Source organism: Pipistrellus hanaki (genome assembly GCF_964339955.1).
Source record: "Pipistrellus hanaki genome assembly, chromosome: 13".
Lineage (NCBI taxonomy): Eukaryota > Metazoa > Chordata > Mammalia > Chiroptera > Vespertilionidae > Pipistrellus > Pipistrellus hanaki.
In genome coordinates, this window is record NC_140515.1 from 36,394,118 (window position 1) to 36,413,756 (window position 19,639).

Genomic DNA, 19,639 nt, shown 5'->3' on the forward strand with positions numbered 1-19,639 from the left:
TGGTGCTCCTGGCCAGGCTGTTCATTCAGGTTCTAATAACTGAACTTCTGGTCTGAATTCTCAAGTAGTTTAGTTGAGCAGCGAGAATCTACTATAGATTAACTGATAAATAGTAGTTTTCAGTCTTTCCCTCTGCATCTTTGATAAGTGTTGAAGGTAAGAGCAGGTTACAGAGTAGAGTACAAAACCTCAGTTATGTAATATAGTATTCTTAGTCAAAATAATATTTTCATTATTTTTATGTAATTTAGGTGTCCAAAACAGCTCTAAGATCTGTATAGAATTTCAGTATCAATGAAAACCTGAGATGTTATAAGTAGCTCTACTCTTGTTTCTTAAAACTGTAAAATTATTTATCTGCTAGAGGCCAGGCTGAGGGATCCACTGGTGCACGAATCCATGTATCAGGCCTCTAGTATGCATATAAGATATTTGGTTAATCTCTTCCCACCTTCCCCACTCCCCCTATCCCTTTGAGATTCATTAGTCTGTTCCATGTTTCCATGCCTGTGCATTGAGCATCTGCCTCCTGGTGGTCAGTGGGCATCAAAGCTACCGATCAAATGGTCACTTAGGCTTTTATATATAGAGATTAGCAAAATGAAAAATCAGTTTTTAAATTATGCCCTTGTATTAGCCAAATATTTCTTAAAATGTCTTTCACAGTAAATAGCATATGGTTACTTTTCATTTTATACCATTCTTGAACTTTCTTTTTGACTCAATATATTTCAAGAATAATAAGTAGGTAAAATCATAGGACAGCCTGGGAATGTGGGCTGTCCTCAAGTGGCAAACTAATTGAACAGCCCATGTGGCACAGTTACATGGTATTTGACCAGAACCACCAGTACCCCAGCAAAGACCACTGGTGACGTTGATTGCTTTAAGCCCCAGAATAGAATTTGGCATTGGGGGACTGATTGCCTTCTAATATGTTATTCCAGAAGCTATGTTAATATTAACAAATTAAAGTATATTCCATTCTGGGATGCCTATTGTGACTTTCTAAAAATCATCTTGTCAAATGTCCTCTGGTGATTTTTTTTGTCCATTAACTTATGAGAAATTTTATTTTCAGATGACTGGGATATTGCTGTAGCTAGTTTGTTACAAGTTACTCCCTTGTTTTCACATTCTCTATGGAGTAACACTGTCAGATGTTACCTCATTTATACAGATGAAACCCAGCCTGAAATGGACCTTTTTCTTAAGGTAAGGACATTTGTAAATTCTCTATTCACTGATTTAAAATACAAGTTAATATTGTATCCTGTTTCTGATTCTACTACATCTAAACCAATTTGGCTGTTTCCTAGCTCAGAAAATTTGTATCCTAGATATAATATGCTATATTATATGTCTTAAAGAGCAGGAAGCATTTTAGGCTTTTCTTAAGAGAAAATCTTACTCAGTGTTATCAGTATTTTTAAATTAAGGAACTGTGTGCTTTTGAGTGCTTCATTACACATTCTCCACAATGTTTAAGATCCTTGTTGATAGTGCCTGCTTTAGTAAATATCTGTCCCCCCAATCTTGAATCTGTTTCAAAGCAGTCATTAGGGGTAATTTAAGGCAGGGGTCAGCAGACTACAGCCTGTTGCTGCTATTTTCGTACTACGCAGAGCTAAGATTGGTTTTTACATTTTTTGAATGGTTGAAATAAAAATCCAATGAACAATAATATTTTTTGACCATGCAAATTATATGAAATTCAAATTTTCTGAGCCAGGAAACAATCAAGTTATTAAGCTAGTATATTTTTGTTTTATAGGAAAACTTGCCTTTTCTGTTAAATACTTTTTAATATATTTTTAAAAATTTAACTCAGAAAATATCCCACATAACCTGTTCTAAAACATGCTTTTTTAAAGTAGTATGAAACTGTCTAGATCTTCAGTTAAATAAGTTGTGCTTTTACATGTTTTAATTTGTTTCTAGGAATATTCACCCAAACTTAAAAGAATGTGTGAGACAATGGGATATTTTTTCCATGCTATACATTTTCCAATAGATGTTGAAAATCAATACCTCACTGTAAGAAAATGGGAAATTGAGAAGAGTTCATTAGTTATCTTATTCATTCATCTAACTTTACCAAGGTAAACTAAAAATTCTGTAATTTATTACAGGAGTTAAACTTATAACTATTTCATTTATTTGCAGTCTCATGTGCCTGACCCATTATTGGAAGCCATGTGTAACAGTATATTTGGAGAGTGTTTTATACTAGATTTAAAAATATTAAAGTTATGTATGCCTTAAAATTTAATTTAATGCACAATTAAATTTAATGCACTCTTATTGTCTGATAATAAACATATTATATTTTAACACTAAGCTGGAACAGACTGTAAAAACAACCAGTTCTGGAAAGCTAACTTGTTCTGCAACTGGCCTTTTTGGCCACTTTTTATTGCAGTAAGCCCCATTATTGACACTTAGGTTGATTGACTCTTTGCTGTCACTGTGTAAGATAGTAAAAGAAATACTGATTTTCATTCTAGCTTTCTATTGGAAGACTGTGAAGAAGCTTTCCTGAAAAATCCTGAAGGCAAACCACGATTAATTTATCATCGTTTGGAGGATGGGAAAGTCAATTCCGACTCTGTCCAGCAATTGATTGACCAAGTTGCCAACCTGAACAAGACCAACAAAGCCAAGGTAAAATTCTGAGGGTTGCTTTTTAAGAACATGCTTGGCAGCGGCAAGAGCTAGAGCCAAGGCCATGGTGTAGGAGTGGACTGGCATTTTGGAGAGAGGAAGGAAGCAGAGGGGGATTAATAGGAAAGGTAAGAGGGTACTGATAGTGAAGAACCCTGGAGACCATTTTAAGGACCTTGGTTTTGTTTTGTTTTTTTACTTGGAGTGAGATGGGAAGCCATTGGAGGACTTAAAGCAGCAACAGAAGAAATTTTATTCTGAGAAGGGTCTCTTAGGCTGCTGGGTGGAGAATGAACTGTGGATTGGGGCGTTGTGGGAGAGGTCAGAGTTGGAGACATGTTGCATTCATCTGGTGAGAAGTGCTGGTGGCTTGGACAAGGGTGATGCAGAGGAAGTGATAAGAAATGGCAGGATTCTGGATAAATTTTGACAGTAGAGTCAACAGATTTCCTGACAGATTAATTGCAGACTATGAGAGAAAGAGAGGAATAAATAGCAGTATATGGCAAAAAATAAAAATAAATAAATAAATAAATAAATAAATAAATAAAAATATATATATATATATATATATGACCTGTGAGTGGACAACTCAGATTCTTTCCTGTACTTTTTTCCCCTCCAAACTTTTTTATTTTCTTTCTTTTTCTTTTTCTCTTTTCTATCTACTGTTGACACGAATTAGTGTAAGAAGGAGCCTTTTCATAGTTACCTTTTCTAAGAGCACTGGGAAAAGCAAAAAACTGATGATGAGTGAAGGAGATTTGATCATCCTAGATTCATGGTGGGATGGATACACTTTAGAATGGAGATTACAGGCTTTGTATGACTGCACACTGAGTTAACTTGGTAGATGAAATTGAAATAGAAAACAACTCTGGGATTTTTAAAAAGTTTTTGATTCTCTTTATTTCAGCCAGAAAATAAGATCAAATGTGAATTCAAGCATTTTTCTTACATCATGTAGTATTGAAAAAAATAGCTTGATACCAGCATAGCATTAAACCAGAGAGCCTAAGCCAAAATAAAGTGCTTTTCTTATTATAGTTAATCTCCAGAATCATTTCTTTTTTGTTTTTTTATTACCACCTTAATCCACTAGATCTCATAAAAAATATATTAATTCATCTTCCTTATCTCTATTCTATTCTATAAATCTTGCTTTTACAAATTTGTATACTATAAGGATGAGTTTATTTTATGAAAATAGGATAAAATAAGATCTCTTTACCATATTATAAATTTACATGTAGGCTAAACTTCCATACCAGTTCACTTGATATGCTTTCTAAAACCAGTGTCTTATTATAATCTTAAAAGATATTATCATTTATTAGTAATACAGATATCCTTTACAGATAGGGCATTCTTATTTTATTTTATTTTTTAAGAATGAGAGAGTGAGAGAGAGACATATCAGTCAGTTGCCTCCCCCACATTTTCCTACCTGGGGTCGAACCCAAAACCTGGGCATGTGCCCTGACCAGGAACCGAACCTGCCACCTTTGCGTGTATAGGACGATGCTCTAACCAACTGAGACAATTTTATATAGCCAGATACCATTTTGCTTTTTTTGTTTTGTAGAATTAGCTTTCCTGACATAAAAATTGATTATGATGTATTTTAAAGGTTGTATATATTGAGTGGTTATTACAACATTGTTTTATTACAACATTGTTCACAATAAATCCCTTGTATGACCTTGGACAAGTTTAACTTGTCTCAGGTTCCTCTTCAGTGAAATGGAGGTAATCACAGTGTTTCCCTCAGAGGCTTGTTGGGGATAAATGAGCAACTATACACGGAATGTACTTAGTACAGTTCAGTTCGTGACACATAAGCACTATGTTTATGTTTCCCACCCCCACTTCCTCCTGTTGTTATTGTTTCTTGTTGTTGTTGTTAAACTTCCTTTTTTTTTTTTTTCCAGATTATTGATCACTCAGGAGATCCTGCAGAAGGTGTATATAAAACTTATAGTTATGTGGAAAAGATTATTAAACAGGTAAATATGCATCTCCTATAAGATTGCATGTAAAGTTTTTAAGACTGTTTTCCATAAATTTGGTTTTTCCAGAGAAAATTGCTTGTTGTTTTTGAAAACAATACTCAGCGAGAGTGCCTCTGTTTCTGTTGGGAGTTCATCCTTTAGTATCATATGGTATTACTACTACCATAAACCTTTACCTCTCATCTGTCTCACAAAGCTATTTGATGCTTCAATATCATTAAGTGTAAAATGGATTACGAAAGTGTTAGTTAAAAAGTATTTAAGAGAAAAATGTACATTCTATTTAATGGTAAATCTCCTCAGATTCTGTGTGCACCTTGAATTTTTTATATTAGAAAAATCCTTCTCAAAATTTTCCACCATATTATTCCTAATAGCAGGGCTGAAAATACACCTTTAGAGGTTTGGAGGTATCTGGAGCTGAAAGTTTCTATGATGTCTCAAGTATTACCTTGAAAATATATGAGAGTTATATATTCTACTTAATAGTATACCTGTGTTTAATTTTAATATAAAAATCATTTAAAATCATGTATCAGCAAAAAATGGTAATAATGATGAAAAGAAAAATAAACCTTCATCTTTAAGTGAAATGGGCGCAAGAGGAAGATATACCATGTTTAGCCTGTGGTTGCCCATACTTGCTAAAACCTCCCCCAGGGTACTGAGGACCCTACTTGAGAAGTAAGGGGTTAGATTACTTTTAAAAGTGAACTTGCATTGCAAGTGCTATGGAGATATGTTATCAGAGAAAAAGTGAGCCCCAAAACATAATGATAAGGCTCTGGCAATGCATTTTGTATAATGTCCCATAGTATAAATAGTGACATTAGCAATTTTTATTTTTCTCAACCATTTTGAACTTACGGTTATAAGTTTTTCTTATGAGAACTATATTAAAGGCCATGGTTTGAGGCTTGCTTTCCTTCATAGGTGAAGCCCACCGTAGACCTGTGTGCTAATGCTGCCGCAAGGTCTTGATGCGTTTCATCCATTTTCATGTGCTTGTTCTTGGTGTTAAGGACATTCTAGGCTATGAGAATACAGACCTGGACACTAAGGATTTGGGCAGTGAAGATTCTATTCCAGAAGAAGACGATTTTGGTGATGTTCTGTGGGACATACATGATGAACAGGAACAAATGGAAACTTTTCAACAGGCTTCAAATTCAGCCCATGAGTTGGGATTTGAGAAAGTAAGTTGGAATATTGTTCCAACAAAGATCAGTCTCTACTTAAAGGCTGTATTATCATTGTGTTTTGACCTAAATATAGTCAATGTTAATATTTGTGTTAGTGTCTGCCCTCATGGCTTGATTAACTGTTTTGAGACATGTGGTTAGGTACATATCATATGAAAGATAAGTGACACAAATCAAACATTTTTAGTTACAAATTAAGATTTATAAACCACATGTTCATTATGCTTTCATCTGCAATTCACCAGATCGAGATTAGGATATCTAGGAAGTTTGATAAAAATAGTAAAGCAATCTGTTCTTCCAGTTCTTGGAGAAATCAAAATATCAAGCATTCAGAAAACAAAGCACAGTAGTTAATGTGATAGGCAGATCATGCCTTACATATCTAAGAAAATAACTAAAGAATTTAAAGTACTCCAAGAATCTAAGTCCAAGGTCAAAAAATTTGGAGTGCTCTTTAAATTAATGTAAGAACTAATATTTTAAAGAATATTGTACAGTTGCTGTCACTAACAGCTAATTTTTATATTTTGAACTGTGTATGTTTATGTCCTAGTTCCATCATTTCCCAACTAGGGGTTTTGGTCAAGTAACTTATCTCTAAACTTGGACTTTTTGTCTATAAAATGATAATAATTAATAGCACCTATCACATGGTTGTTGGGTGGGTTAAACCAAATAATGCATGTAAAGCACTTGGCACATACCTGGCACATGAAAAATGTAAAATTGTTATTTTATAAGAGAGCTATTATTATCGTTATTTTATAAATGAGGAACCTAAGATTCAGATTATGGTTTACCTACGAGCACACAGCGAGTAGATTGCAGATCTGGGCTTTGAACCAGAGACTTTTGGCTGTAGGTCCTATGCTCTTTCTTCTGTATTAAGAGGTTTTAATTTGGTAACCTCTATATGGGTCTATAAATGGGCTTTATTTAGGACGGTGAACTAAATTGTTAGGATTTACAATTAAATCAGTGAAGACTTTGCTTCTTCAGAGGCAACATTGCTATAAGTTACTGGAGAATATATTCTGTATTTAGATTTGACAAACAGAAAACTGATTGAGAAACTATACATTGTTAGGATTTACAATTAAATCAATGAAGCCTTTGCTTCTTCAGAGGCATCATTGCTATAAGTTCCTGGAGAATATATTCTGTATTTAGATTTGACAAATAGAAAACTGATTGAGAAACTGTATAATCATTTATTGTAATTGCTGGAACTTTCTGCTACCCTAAAGCAAGCCACAAACTGCTTACTACAAATTGCTTTAAGTCTTTATCAGCCGTCATTTAGACCACCGGTACAATTAATAAACATTTCAGCCCCCAAGGTAACTTTGGAATCTCCTTAATAGTTCCTGAGATATTTTGGTTTTCTGAACATGTCCTTTACAGCTCTGAACCAGTTTTTAGTGTCTGGGGAAGCCCGGGAAATATGGTTCTTGGACTTTGCCTAGAGCTCACTTATTTTCAGAAAGATCTCAGGTGGCCTGTCCTAACCTGATTCTCTGTAGCAACTGGGAGACTTCAAGTCCTCAGATGAAACCTGCTCTTGTTAGGATCTGTCCTCAGGAAACTCTAGAAACTGCTCTCCAGAACAGGTGTTTGACCAGGAGATCGAGGACGCCTGTGGGTTCCCCTGTCAAGGCCTTCTGTGTATTTTCTGGCCTCCCTGCAGCATTGTGCAAAACATCTGAGTTTTGTAAAACCCCATGGGGTTCTTAAGTGTTGTCCCTCCTTCATCATTCACCACAATACTAGGTGTAGAAGAAATTGGGGCCCATTTGTTGTTTGCTACTTCAGGCATATTTAGCAAGTCATAAAACTAAACAATTATGAAGGGTCCCATTTTCTGAAAGTAGATTCCATTTTCTCATGCAGCTTTTTACCAATGATTCCAGAGAGTGTTGACTCTATTTGCTATCCTAAGAGGCCTGTGCTTCCTCATAATTTAAATTCATATTTGTTTCTAGTATTATCAGCGCCTCAATGACCTAGTGGCGGCACCAGCACCAATTCCACCCCTGCTCATATCTGGAGGACCAGGTTCTGGAAAGTCCCTGCTTTTATCAAAGTGGTATGCTGCAGTGCAATTAAATTGTTATCATTGTGTCATTTGAATTACCGAATTCATTCAACAAATGTCTGCCTTCCTGCCTAGTCTGTACTAAACATTAAAAGAGCAAAAAGGAGTGAAATAATAGATTTGTGCTTGAAGTATACATAATATATATATTAGAAGATACAGAATGAGAAAGGAATAGGAAATGTGAGAATTTGTGATTATGTAGCTAAATGATATAGGTCAGAGCTAAGGGAGTGCTTTGTAAGGGAGTAGTCAGTATATGAGTGGTCAGTATATCATTGAATTAGGTGAATTCTAGAGGGGATGTTCCTTTATTTTCATTTATTGGCTTCATCTTAAAAGTTTCATTGGGATTTTAAATTATGTGAAACAAGACAAAGACTATTTAGAGTGAAATAAGTCATAAAGAATATAAAAATAGATGATAACCTTTAATATGAATGCAAACTGGTTTTTCAACGTATGGACTAAGGCTCATATAAACTAATAAACTTGTAATTTCATTTCAGTTCATCATATTATTTAAAGATAAGTAGTAAAAATGTTTTCTTTCATAATTATTTACATTGAAGAGTTAGCACATGTTGGTTCTTTTTTATTGCCTTTTATTTAAAGTTATGTTTAGAAAAATACTGTTTTTATACTTAATAAAAGAAACTTATTTTTTCTTCTATTACTATATTTGAAATTAGAGGGTAACGTTAATTTTACTAATACTTTAAATTCAAATGTATGCTATTTTGGCTTATATTAGTTTATATCAACTTGTAATTATAATGAATTTATAAATTTTAATGGTTAATTTAAAAGGATCTTAAAGTAGAGTAAAAATGGAAATTCATGTTTATTCAAAATGGACCATGTGATTGCTGATAGGTAGCATTTGATGCATAATGCACTGTGAATTCTTTTTTAGTTGACAGTAAAGGAGCTTTATCAGTCTTACAAAAGCTCTCCTTTCAGGATTCAATTACAACAGAAGAATTCCCCTAATACATTAATTCTTTCTCATTTTGTGGGGAGGCCCATGTCAACCAGCTCAGAGTCTTCCTTGATTATTAAACGACTTACTCTAAAGGTATAGTATGCCATCTTTTGGACTTTTCAGAATTCTTATTTAGATTCAGATTTTCTTGGGGCTAAGTACCTGACAATAAACCAATTTTCATTGATTACCCATTTGTTTTGGTTTTGCATAAGATTAAAAATAATGCTCAATATGATTGGTGGCTTGGTTTTGGTTCATAGTGCAGAGATAGACATATTTCTCACCAGCTGTGATAAAGTACAACTACTTCAGCCTGTGTGCTCTCATCTGGCAGCTGATGCAGCACTCTTGGTCAGTGTCCGCTCTGACCCTGGATCCTGCTAAGCTTCTGGAAGAATTTCCTCGCTGGTTGGAAAAACTCTCTGCGCGTCATCAAGGCAGCATCATCATCATTATTGATTCTATAGATCAAGTTCAGGTACTGTTTTCACTTTGGAACCCATTGATATACTCAGAAAGAGACAGAAGTATCAATAGTGACTATAGCAGGCATTTAATTTATATGTTCATGAAAAGAAAATATTGACATTATTTCTTTATTTCTGCTTAATTTCTAAAGAGGAAGCATGTGGACTTAAAAGAAAATAGTATATGCCAGTATATGCTAATATCTTATTGGGAAAGACCAACCGAATTTTCACAATTAGCAAAAATTGTTCATTTTGAGATATTTTTAGGGCTGGGACTTTTCCTTAAGTGTCCAGACTTTAGATCAGCAGCAATAGTCTTTTGCCACTTGTTCTTCTACTACTCTGAGATAAGTCTTCCAAAGATAAGATTTTATCCTTAACAGTAACGAGAAACTTAAAGAAAATTTTTATATTACCTGGGGAGCTGTTATGGGTTGTTTTGAAATATTTTGAATTAATAGATTGAATTTTGTTTTTATATTTTTAAGCAAGTTGAAAAACACATGAAATGGCTGATAGATCCCCTGCCAGTGAATGTAAGAGTAATTGTTTCTGTGAATGTAGAAACATGCCCTCCAGCATGGAGGTACGATGCTAACTTTAGTTCTTTCAGATTACATGAAATGTTTTAAGTACAAACAAGGAAAGGTTTTTCATATGTGTTTGTGTGGTTTTTTGTATTTTTTATAAAAGTGGCAATGAGGATGGGGAGAAGTGGACGATACCAGGATAAATATGCAATCTATAGGATTTGGTGGGAGGTTAAATCTGGGATGTGAGAGAGGAGAAGGCTGGGATGACTCCTCAGTTTCTGACTTGAGAAATTAAGTACATTGTGGTCCTATAAGCTGAATGAGAAGCACAAAGGACAGGCAGGTTTGTTTTCTAACATGTTTAGTTTGAGTTGCCAATAATGACTTGACTAGTGATGTCTAGTAGACAAATTTATGGATGAGGAAAATGGGGAAGGGCTGGGCTAAGACACCTGTTATCCTGAAATGCAAGCTCACTTTCACAGCCTTCAAAAAAGGGATGAAGTGGTTGAATTCATTGGGACAGTATTTCTCAACCTATTTTTGCCCCATGGAGCCTTTTTACTAATTTTATTCCTAATCACCTCCCTGCCAAGAAATTTAATACCACACATGTACTATATATCAGTTTATGCATAGAAACAGATATGTGTATATATTTGTGCTTTATACATCGAAAGAATAAGATTTTTTCACACACACCTCCCAACAAACAATTTTCCCCACTCCACTGAGAATACATATTGTAAAGTGAGTACATTTCAATTGGATTATAAGTTGCCTGTGGGCAAAGACTGTGTCTTGTACTCTTCCTCATAGGTAGTAATACCTATGTTTACGATAGTATTCTTGGAACTAGAAATATTTTACCACTTTGCTATCTAACGTCCATGCTATTTATTTTACTACAGTCTTTGTTGTGATTAATAGCAGAAATGAATGATGTCAGAATAAATGAAATAATATTACTGAATAGAATTAACAAATTAGTTTTGCTTATTTAATAAAGGCAATATAAAAATTAATTTCTGTAGTGGGATTTTGACTTGTGGGTAGAGTACAGCTTTGGTGGTATTATTAGAAGAGAATTTCATTTTTCTTTTCCTTAAATAAAAGGTTGTGGCCTACACTTCATCTTGATCCTTTAAATCCGAAAGATGCCAAATCTATTATAATTGCAGAGTGCCACTCTGTAGACATTAAATTGAGTAAAGAGCAGGTAAGTGTCTTTAATTGTGCTGCTATCTTTTTCTCTCCATCAGCTTTCCAATAAAACGCCTTGTATGAGACTTAATATTTAATCTTTTCTATTGTTAATATAAATTGGGGTTTAATAATTACTATGTTAAATGCATTTGCTCTTAAACCTATAACAGATACAGAAGAAGCAACAAAGAATATTTTGGTTATAGGTTTGCTATATTATATTATGCAGGTATTTTAACAGCAAAAAAAGCTTTTACATGTCGACTTCACCTGTAGCCCACGACCACATGGCAGTGAAGCTGCTGGTGAGATGGCAGGAACTGTGTCATGCCTGCAGGGATGTTTGTGGATGGCTCAGTAGTAAAGGCCGCTTAATTCCAGGGTGGTTTGTGTTTTTGTTTTGTTTTCTGGTAAACTGTGCAGGAGAAGAAGCTAGAACGACATTGTCGTTCTGCTGCAACCTGCAATGCCCTTTATGTCACCCTTTTCGGCAAAATGATTGCATGGTAAGTGGTGATTCTTTTACATGACCTCTGCATGTTTTGTGTTTGCTGCAGACTACTTCCTCACCGTGTGAAACGGAGAACCGATCACTATGACAATCTCTTGGGCCACTCAGATTCTGCTTATTCTAACAGTGATACTAACAACCTGTGAGAATGTGGCTTATAACTGAAGATCCATAACCTGTGAATTACCATAACTTGTTGAATATGTTTGTGTAATTTTCACCACACTAACCTTTTCCTTACTGGGGGTTGCAAAAGAAGGCCTACCTGTGAGTGCTCAATGTCACCTGCCTGAGACCCCTGGCTCTGGGGAAGTGAGGAGTCAACTGAGGCCTTAAAAATGTTACTTTGGTGCCTTTGACTATCGGTAGGTAGGTAGGAATTTGTAGCTGTCTCTGTTATCAAATTCTGATAAACCTTCTATCTTAAGATAAATTATTCCATTTTACAGTATTTTGCTTTTAGATAAGCATTAGAAAGTTTTATTAGTTTGATTTCTTCAGTACTGCCTCAGCCTACTTGCTTGTCCATTCAAAACCAGAGGTAAAAATGATGTTTTTCTTCATTGCAATAGATAGTAATCCTAGCACAACGCATATTCTAGACACTGAATCTGGTACTCTTGTCTCTTAATTCCACATTCTCATCTTATGAACCAAATGAAAAAAACCTTCTAAAACCTTGACTTGTCCATGATATTTACACTGTTCCTTCCTGCTTCCCAATTGAGCAGTGAATCTGGCCTCTGTGCCTATCAGTAGGTTGAATAAGAATAATTCAAGAGTGCGAGTCACTTTCACAATTTTTATTGAAATTATCTACTTAGGAGGGACTATGGACCATTTCTTTTTGTTCTGATTTTTTTCTCTTTAGATATCTTTATATTTTAAAAAATGACTGGTATGGTAAATATTGTATAAAAATTTAAAAAACCCTCCTCTCCCCCCATTTACTGATTTTCTTTAGCCTGATGTTTTTCAAATTCTGGCTTTAAAAATTTCAATTTGCATGGCTACCTAACTAATAATACTTATTTATAATGATTTTCCTGCTTCTAATAGGTAGGTAGCATGCTTCTAGATGATTGGAACCATGTCTTAGTCATTTTTATGCTCTATAATGCATAATGATTATTTGAATTTAATAAGAACAAGCATTTATTTATTGAATTGAATTAAATGGTACATTAAAATAAACTTCATGACTCCAGCAGCCCCATAAAACTACCATTTTTCTGTGTCATGTGTTATTGAATTCCTGTTCTTATCAGTTGCACTATAAAATATAGAGATGTCACGGTGATTTTTTGTTTGTTTGTTTTTGTTTTTTATTGATTTCAGAGAAGAAGGGAAAGGGAGAGAGAGAAAGAAACATCAATGATGAGAAAAAAATCATTGATCAGTTGCCTCCTGCCCACCCCACACTGGGGATTGAGCCTGCAACCCAGGCATATGCCCGACAGGGAATCAAACTGTGACCTCCTGGTTCATAGGTCAATACTCAACCACTGAGCCATGCAGGCTGGGCAAGGCCACATTGTTTTGAATCTACCCCCAGTGTTCACAGATGTTGGCAGTCTATAAGAAGTTAAATCTATTTTCAATTCCAACAGTGCTGGGAGATCAGGCAATTTAGATAAAATCCTTCATCAGTGTTTCCAGTGTCAAGATACGGTTTCATTATACAGACTTGTTCTGCGATCCATCCAGGAGTCCATGGCAAATGATGTGGATAAAGAACTCATGAAACAGGTAAGGTGTAGTAAATTTATCAAAGGAAGATTATTTTGCTTTGTTTGCATTTATATGTGAATTCAAGTAAATAGCAAATTTTGGTAAATTTGTGCTTAAATATGTTCCAAGCATATATAGGAATGTGTGCTTGTGTCCAGAAGTGATATCTTGGGAAATTTGCATTTTCCTGATTGTCATTGAGATTTTTTATCTTTTAGTGTTCATTGGTTATTCTTGTTTCCCGTATGTGACTTCTTTGTTCTGAGTTGTTCGGATCTATAGGCATTCTTAAATGTTCTGCATGCTGAGTACAAAACTTTCGTTATAGAGTTTTCAAATGTATTTTTTCTTATATTTCCTTGTCTTATCTTTTAACTTTATGGTGACAAAATTTTATCAACAGTTGCTTTTAGGGTTTATGCCTGTGTGTTTTCTTTTAAAAATCCTTTGTTCTCATATATATTTTCCCCTTCAAAATATTTGACAGTTTTATTCTTCATGTATAAACCCTTAAAGCATGTTGATTTATTTTTGTTTATTGTATGAGGAAGGAATCTACTTTTTAATCTCTTATTATGTGGCTGATTTACTAAATAGTACATCTTTTCTACTGATATAGAATGCCATCTCCTGAGTGTCAAGAATATGGACACATGAATCCATTTCTAGGCTTTTCTTGATCTAATTTTGCCTATTCCTTGCCAATACCAGTGTCTTACCTATTAGAACTTTAAAGCGAACTTTAACATTTGGTTGGAAAAGCTCCCTGTTAATACTATTCTTCACAATTTTGTTGGCTAATTTCCTGTGTGTATTTTTAGAATTGGCTCAGCAAGTGCCGTGGAAACTTATTTTGGAATTCTTTGGAATTGCATTGAACTTAGAGATTAAGTTAAATAAATTATATGTCTTTTCCTCTATGGAAAGCTAAATGGCTCTTCATTATTTAGTCATCCTCTTTAATGACTTTCAATAAAGGTCTTACACAGCCTTCGTTAAGGTTTGTTTCTAAGGACTCTGTAGTTAAAATAATATTTTATTTGCTTTAATTTTTATTAAAGAGTAGTTGGCATACAACAGTATATCAGTATATCAGGTAATTGACATTTATTTATTTTATGATGTGATCACCACACTAAGTCTAGTAACATTTGTCACCTTGCCAAGTTATTATAATATTATTGAATATAACCCTCTGCTATACTCTATATTCCTGTAGCTTATTTATTTTATAACTGGAAGTTTATACCTTATTCCCCTTCACGTTTTTACCCATTGAGGATATAGAAAAGAGGAAAACCTAATGTACTGTTGATAGAATTGTGAATTGGTGCAGCCACTCTAGAAAACATTATGGAGATTCCTCAAAAAATTAAAAGTAGAACTACCATACAACCCAACAATTCCATTTCTGGGTATTTATCTGAAGAAAACAAAAACACTATTTATTTGCAGTATCCAATATATGGAAGTAACCTAGATGTTCATTGATAGATGAATGGATAAAGAAGATGTGGTACAGATACACCAGGGAATATTACTCAGCAATAAAAAAGGAATGAAATCTTGCTATTTATAACACCATGGATGGAACCAGAGGGTATTATGCTAAGTGAAACGTCAGACAAAGAAATAAATAAAATGACATTTTAAAATTGTTCGTTATTAAATTCAGTTTTAATTCCCGAAAACTTACTTTATATTTAGCAACGTTGTTGAACTCTTATAGTTTGAACCTTGGTCCATTTTTATGTTAATTTCTCAACTTGGGGACTCCTGGGGTTTTGCCTTTTCATCCTACCTCCTAGCTCACAAGTATCCCATGTCTGTGGGCTAACGTTTTCCTCATGTATCCCTTCACTGAGGGCTCAGTCCTTGGGAGGCCCTGGTGTTTGTTGGCAGGCATTCTGGTTCCACCTCTTTGCCTCGTGGGGCATCCGGGCTCACCTCCCATCCCCACTGTGGGTGTGAAAACGCAAGCCCTGAAGTTACTGGGGCAACTGCCTATCCTCTGTCCCCTCCTTCCCAGGGGCAGCATCCCTAGCTCTTAGCTCTCTGGTTTTCACTTTCCTATCATTTTGGCACCTGGAGGATTTCCCTTTCTTTCCCCCGGCTCCGCTGTGCTTTTAGAAATATTTTGTTATATGTCATCTGACAATATATAGGTGTTTGTAGTAGAAGGGCTATTTTCTCCCACCATTTTCCCAGAATTGGGACTTCGTTCCTTTGTTTTAATAATACATTTCCTGCAGTTTTAACTTTCACTAAAATTTTTGTGTATGTATCTTATCTTCAGCATGCTATCTTTTATATAGACACTATTGTCAACCTTAAAAATAAAGCAACCAGTTATTTTATTAACAAAATGGGTTTATTCAAGAATGACAGAAAATTGCAGTTGGGGACAAGCAAGTTATGGCAAAACCATAGGCAAGTCCAGATAACAAAGAAGGGCCTGTTTTTATGAGGTTTTAGAGGAAATTGGGGAGAGTTGTTTTGAACGAAAGTTCATTGGAGAACAAGAGTTGGAGGTTGTGACAGTTCCTCATTGGCTGCAAGGGCAGGAAGGAGTCCTCTTTTTCCCTAAAAGCAGGAGATGAAATTCCCACGTGATTAACATCCTCCCTTGTTAAAACAATTCTCTTCCTTCTCCCTGCTGGGCATGCAGGCTGCAGTGAGTGACAGGTGCATGAGATGTTCTCCTTTCAGGGCTGCCTGACACTTTAAGTGACATTTCCTTTATTTATTTTCACTCTAGCATATTCTTGACTAGTGTCTTTTGGGAAGTGTGTTTCATTCTAAAAAATCTGTTTCTTCAGTAAATCATTTGAATTATAAATTTGAGTAAGAAATCAATAAGCTTAAAAGAATTATGGAAATCTTAATGGCAGTTTGTTATGTAAAAAAGTACATTATGATCATTGTTAATGTGTTTTTCTGCCTAGATTCTTTGTCTCATAAATGTTAGTCATAATGGTGTGAGTGAATCGGAATTGATGGAACTCTATCCAGAGATGTCCTGGGCTGTCTTGACCTCTCTTATTCACAGTTTACACAAAATGTGCTTGTTGACTTATGGTTGTGGCTTGCTCAAGTTTCAACATTTACAGGTAAATGTTATTTTAATGAGGTTTTTTTTTTTTAACTTACAAATGTCAACATATTATATGCTGTATTATACTACAATATATTATACATTATTATTTTAAGTGTTTCAGTTGTAAGACAAAATTGAAATCTGAAATTTGGCATTATAAATTTTTTGCAATGATTTTAACTTAGATGTAAAATTTGGCTAGTAGTATTACAGTATTAATTTGACTAATAATTTGTGTAGTAACTTTTTAAATATATATTTTTATTGATTTTAGAGAGTAAAGGAGAGGGAGAGAGAGAGAAACATCAATGATGAGAGTCATTGATCAGCTGCCTCCTGCATGCCCCCTACTGGGGATCAAGCCTGCAACCAGGGCATGTGCCCTTGGACGGAATCAAACCCAGGATCCTTCAGTCCACAGGCTGATGCTCTATCCACTGAGCCAAATCAGCCAGGGCTATGTGTAGTATCTTTATGACATAGTTATTACTTTAAAAGTAGTTTTGAAAGAAAAAATATATTTTTCCTATTTTATGACTTATTGAATTGCAGGTATAGTTATATATGTATTAGGAGCTTAGATTCTGAGTGTCTGTTTACAACCACACTCTTTAGAGCTTAATAGCAAGTTCTTTAAGCCTTGGGAAGACTTTTCCAGCATACCACAGGGGTTGTGAAGAGAATTAATTGAAAATGACCTTGGTCCTTGTAAGGTATTCGACATAATGTCTTGCACATCGTAGTAATTATTTAGGAAAGAGTGACTAATATAATTCTTATCTGCAATGCCATAGTATATATATATATACACAAATGGAAATGAAGTCTTTCATTTGAGTATGCTGCATTATATTTGTAGGTGTGAAATGTTTATAACTTCACAGGCTTATCTTTCTCCTTTATTGTTATTCTTTTTAGTACTTCTTAAATTCACATCTTTAAGACTTTTTTATTGAATTATAATTAACATACAACATTGTATTAGTTTCAGGTATATAACATAATGATTTGACATTTACATTTCTGAGATTTTAATGTATGTAATTAACTAAAAGTTTGAAATAATTGCATTTTGAGTTCTTAAAATGTTAGTACAGGAATTTTTATTCTCATGTCAGTTTATTACATAAATCCATCCTGAATCTTAAAATATTCTAATGCCATTTCTATTGTACAACAGTAAGATTGAAATGATTGTAAATTCTGTTTTAGAAATTCATAGTACAAAAAATAGACTGCAGTATTGTTTTCTCTCCCTAGGCTTGGGAAACAGTGAGACTGGAGTACATGGAAGATGCCACCATTATTTCTTCTTATAGGCAGAAGCTAATCAACTACTTCACCATGCAGCTAAGGTATTAGAAATACCCATGTTGTTCTCCTATAACTTCTGCTACCCAATTTACCTCCGTGTCCTCACTTCTCTTTCTTAACTTGTAACTTAAAGTATAACACTTAATTATTACAAAAAAGATTAAATTCTCTCCCTATTCTGTTAATGTCCAAAGGACATTAAGTCTTTTAACGCTATACTAAAATGCAAAACTTTAGTAAAATCAATTTAGGATCACTTTATTACTTTTATTTTATCCCAGTTAAATAGTTTAAAAATATGAGTATCTGTGTATATTGTTGTGTCCATTTGGGTCCATTGAGGAGTTTTTTTTTAAATAATTCAATTTTAGGAAAATATCTTTAGAGTTTGTTTGGTGTCCCTGATTATAACTATTTTCTTAGATTGGTCAAGTTTCTCATTTTGACAATTAAAGAGTCAGAAACATATGTTAGATGAGTTTTCTTGCTTCAACGTCTGGCTGAAGCCTTTGGAAGCGATGTCATGGCAGGAAGGCACTGCTGAGTGTTGTCCCTTCTCCTCTATAGTCAGGACCCAGTGACCTGGAGAAGCGCGGATGAACTCCCCTGGCTCTTTCAGCAGCAGGGAAGTAAACAGAGGCTGCACGATTGTCTTCTCAATCTCTTTGTGTCTCAAAACCTTTATAAAAGGTAAGGAACTTATATGTAGAACACCCTTTCCCAGAAAAACATATTGAAACAGTTGTTCTGCTTAACAACAAAAAAATAGAATTTTTAAATTAGAAATTAGTCCAATTTCAGTGCTACCTAAAATATAAAACAGTGTGGGAGGAATTTAAGACAATTTGCAAATTACCAATTTTTTTCTAGAAGAAGATGTAAAACAACAGAGTGGCTGTTTCATAAAATCAGAGCTAGAATGATCTTGAGACTGCTTTATACCTTAATCTTGCATTTAAGCAGGTTTGACTCTGAGTCAGGTAGAGAGGTGTGGTTTATGATATCTGACTCTCAAGGCTTTCAGAGACCTCAAAGTGTTTCTGAGTCCTACAGAAAATCTGACTGATGTTGAGTTTAAAGGAAGGATTACCCTTTAAAAATAAGTATATTGTTTTGTCTTTTCTGGTATATTTGAATTTGCCAATGTCAGAACCACACCTTCTTATGAGTCAAGCTACTGACCTGCTAAGCCTGATGGAATTTTTCTGTCTCACTTAGAAATTTCGACATTTCTCATAATAGCTGCGTAATTTTTTTGCTCCTGAGTGAACTCTCAAGTTTCTTTGTTGTACCTTGTAACATTTCTTCATTCCAATTTTTCATGATTCCTTTGAAATAGGTTTCATTCTTTAGCTTACCAGCTCTCCTGGTTAATATCATCTACACATAATTAAACTTACTTTTATTATTCAATTCCATGATGAAAATACAAAGTAGATATCCTATGACAGTTTGATTGTGTTTCATTAGTTGCTTCTGTTCTAGTTTCCATCATTTAAAATCAGTTTTTGGAGTAACTCAAATTGATTATGTATCCTGAAGTGTCTAAAGGAATTCTGATAAATTGTCATTGATGAGTAACCATTATGATGTTAATGATAATAACCCACACTATGGAGATTTTCTAGGTGCAATAATCTCCTTACAGTAACACCTGAGGCAGGTAGTGTCAGTGTCTCCCTCTCTGCAAAAGAGGAAACTGAGGCAGAAGAGGTCAGACATCCTGTTCATGATCATGCTCCACAGCTGGGAGCGGTGGACTCGGGTGGCAGTCTGAGTCCTCATTGTTACCTCACTACACCATACTTGCCTA

The 19,639-nt window shown here is 34.6% G+C and overlaps 1 protein-coding gene across 3 annotated transcripts in view; it reads left to right on the plus strand.

Moving 5' to 3' along the window:
* The window catches only part of NPHP3 (nephrocystin 3), a 34,638-nt gene that overhangs the window by 5,687 nt on the left and 9,312 nt on the right, over positions 1-19,639 (plus strand). The window contains exons 5-19 of one of the 3 annotated variants that reach the window (XM_084902118.1): positions 1,082-1,215; positions 1,942-2,102; positions 2,508-2,664; positions 4,596-4,670; positions 5,699-5,872; positions 7,864-7,967; positions 8,940-9,054; positions 9,299-9,442; positions 9,923-10,020; positions 11,084-11,186; positions 11,597-11,679; positions 13,295-13,433; positions 16,361-16,525; positions 17,773-17,867; positions 18,394-18,516. In XM_084902118.1, the coding sequence (XP_084758244.1) occupies positions 1,082-1,215; positions 1,942-2,102; positions 2,508-2,664; positions 4,596-4,670; positions 5,699-5,872; positions 7,864-7,967; positions 8,940-9,054; positions 9,299-9,442; positions 9,923-10,020; positions 11,084-11,186; positions 11,597-11,679; positions 13,295-13,433; positions 16,361-16,525; positions 17,773-17,867; positions 18,394-18,516 (1,870 nt within the window). Of the gene's footprint in view, positions 1-1,081; positions 1,216-1,941; positions 2,103-2,507; positions 2,665-4,595; positions 4,671-5,698; positions 5,873-7,863; positions 7,968-8,939; positions 9,055-9,298; positions 9,443-9,922; positions 10,021-11,083; positions 11,187-11,596; positions 11,680-13,294; positions 13,434-16,360; positions 16,526-17,772; positions 17,868-18,393; positions 18,517-19,639 lie in introns of those variants that run through there. The other 2 variants (XM_084902119.1, XR_014796631.1) reach the window with 2 other exon arrangements.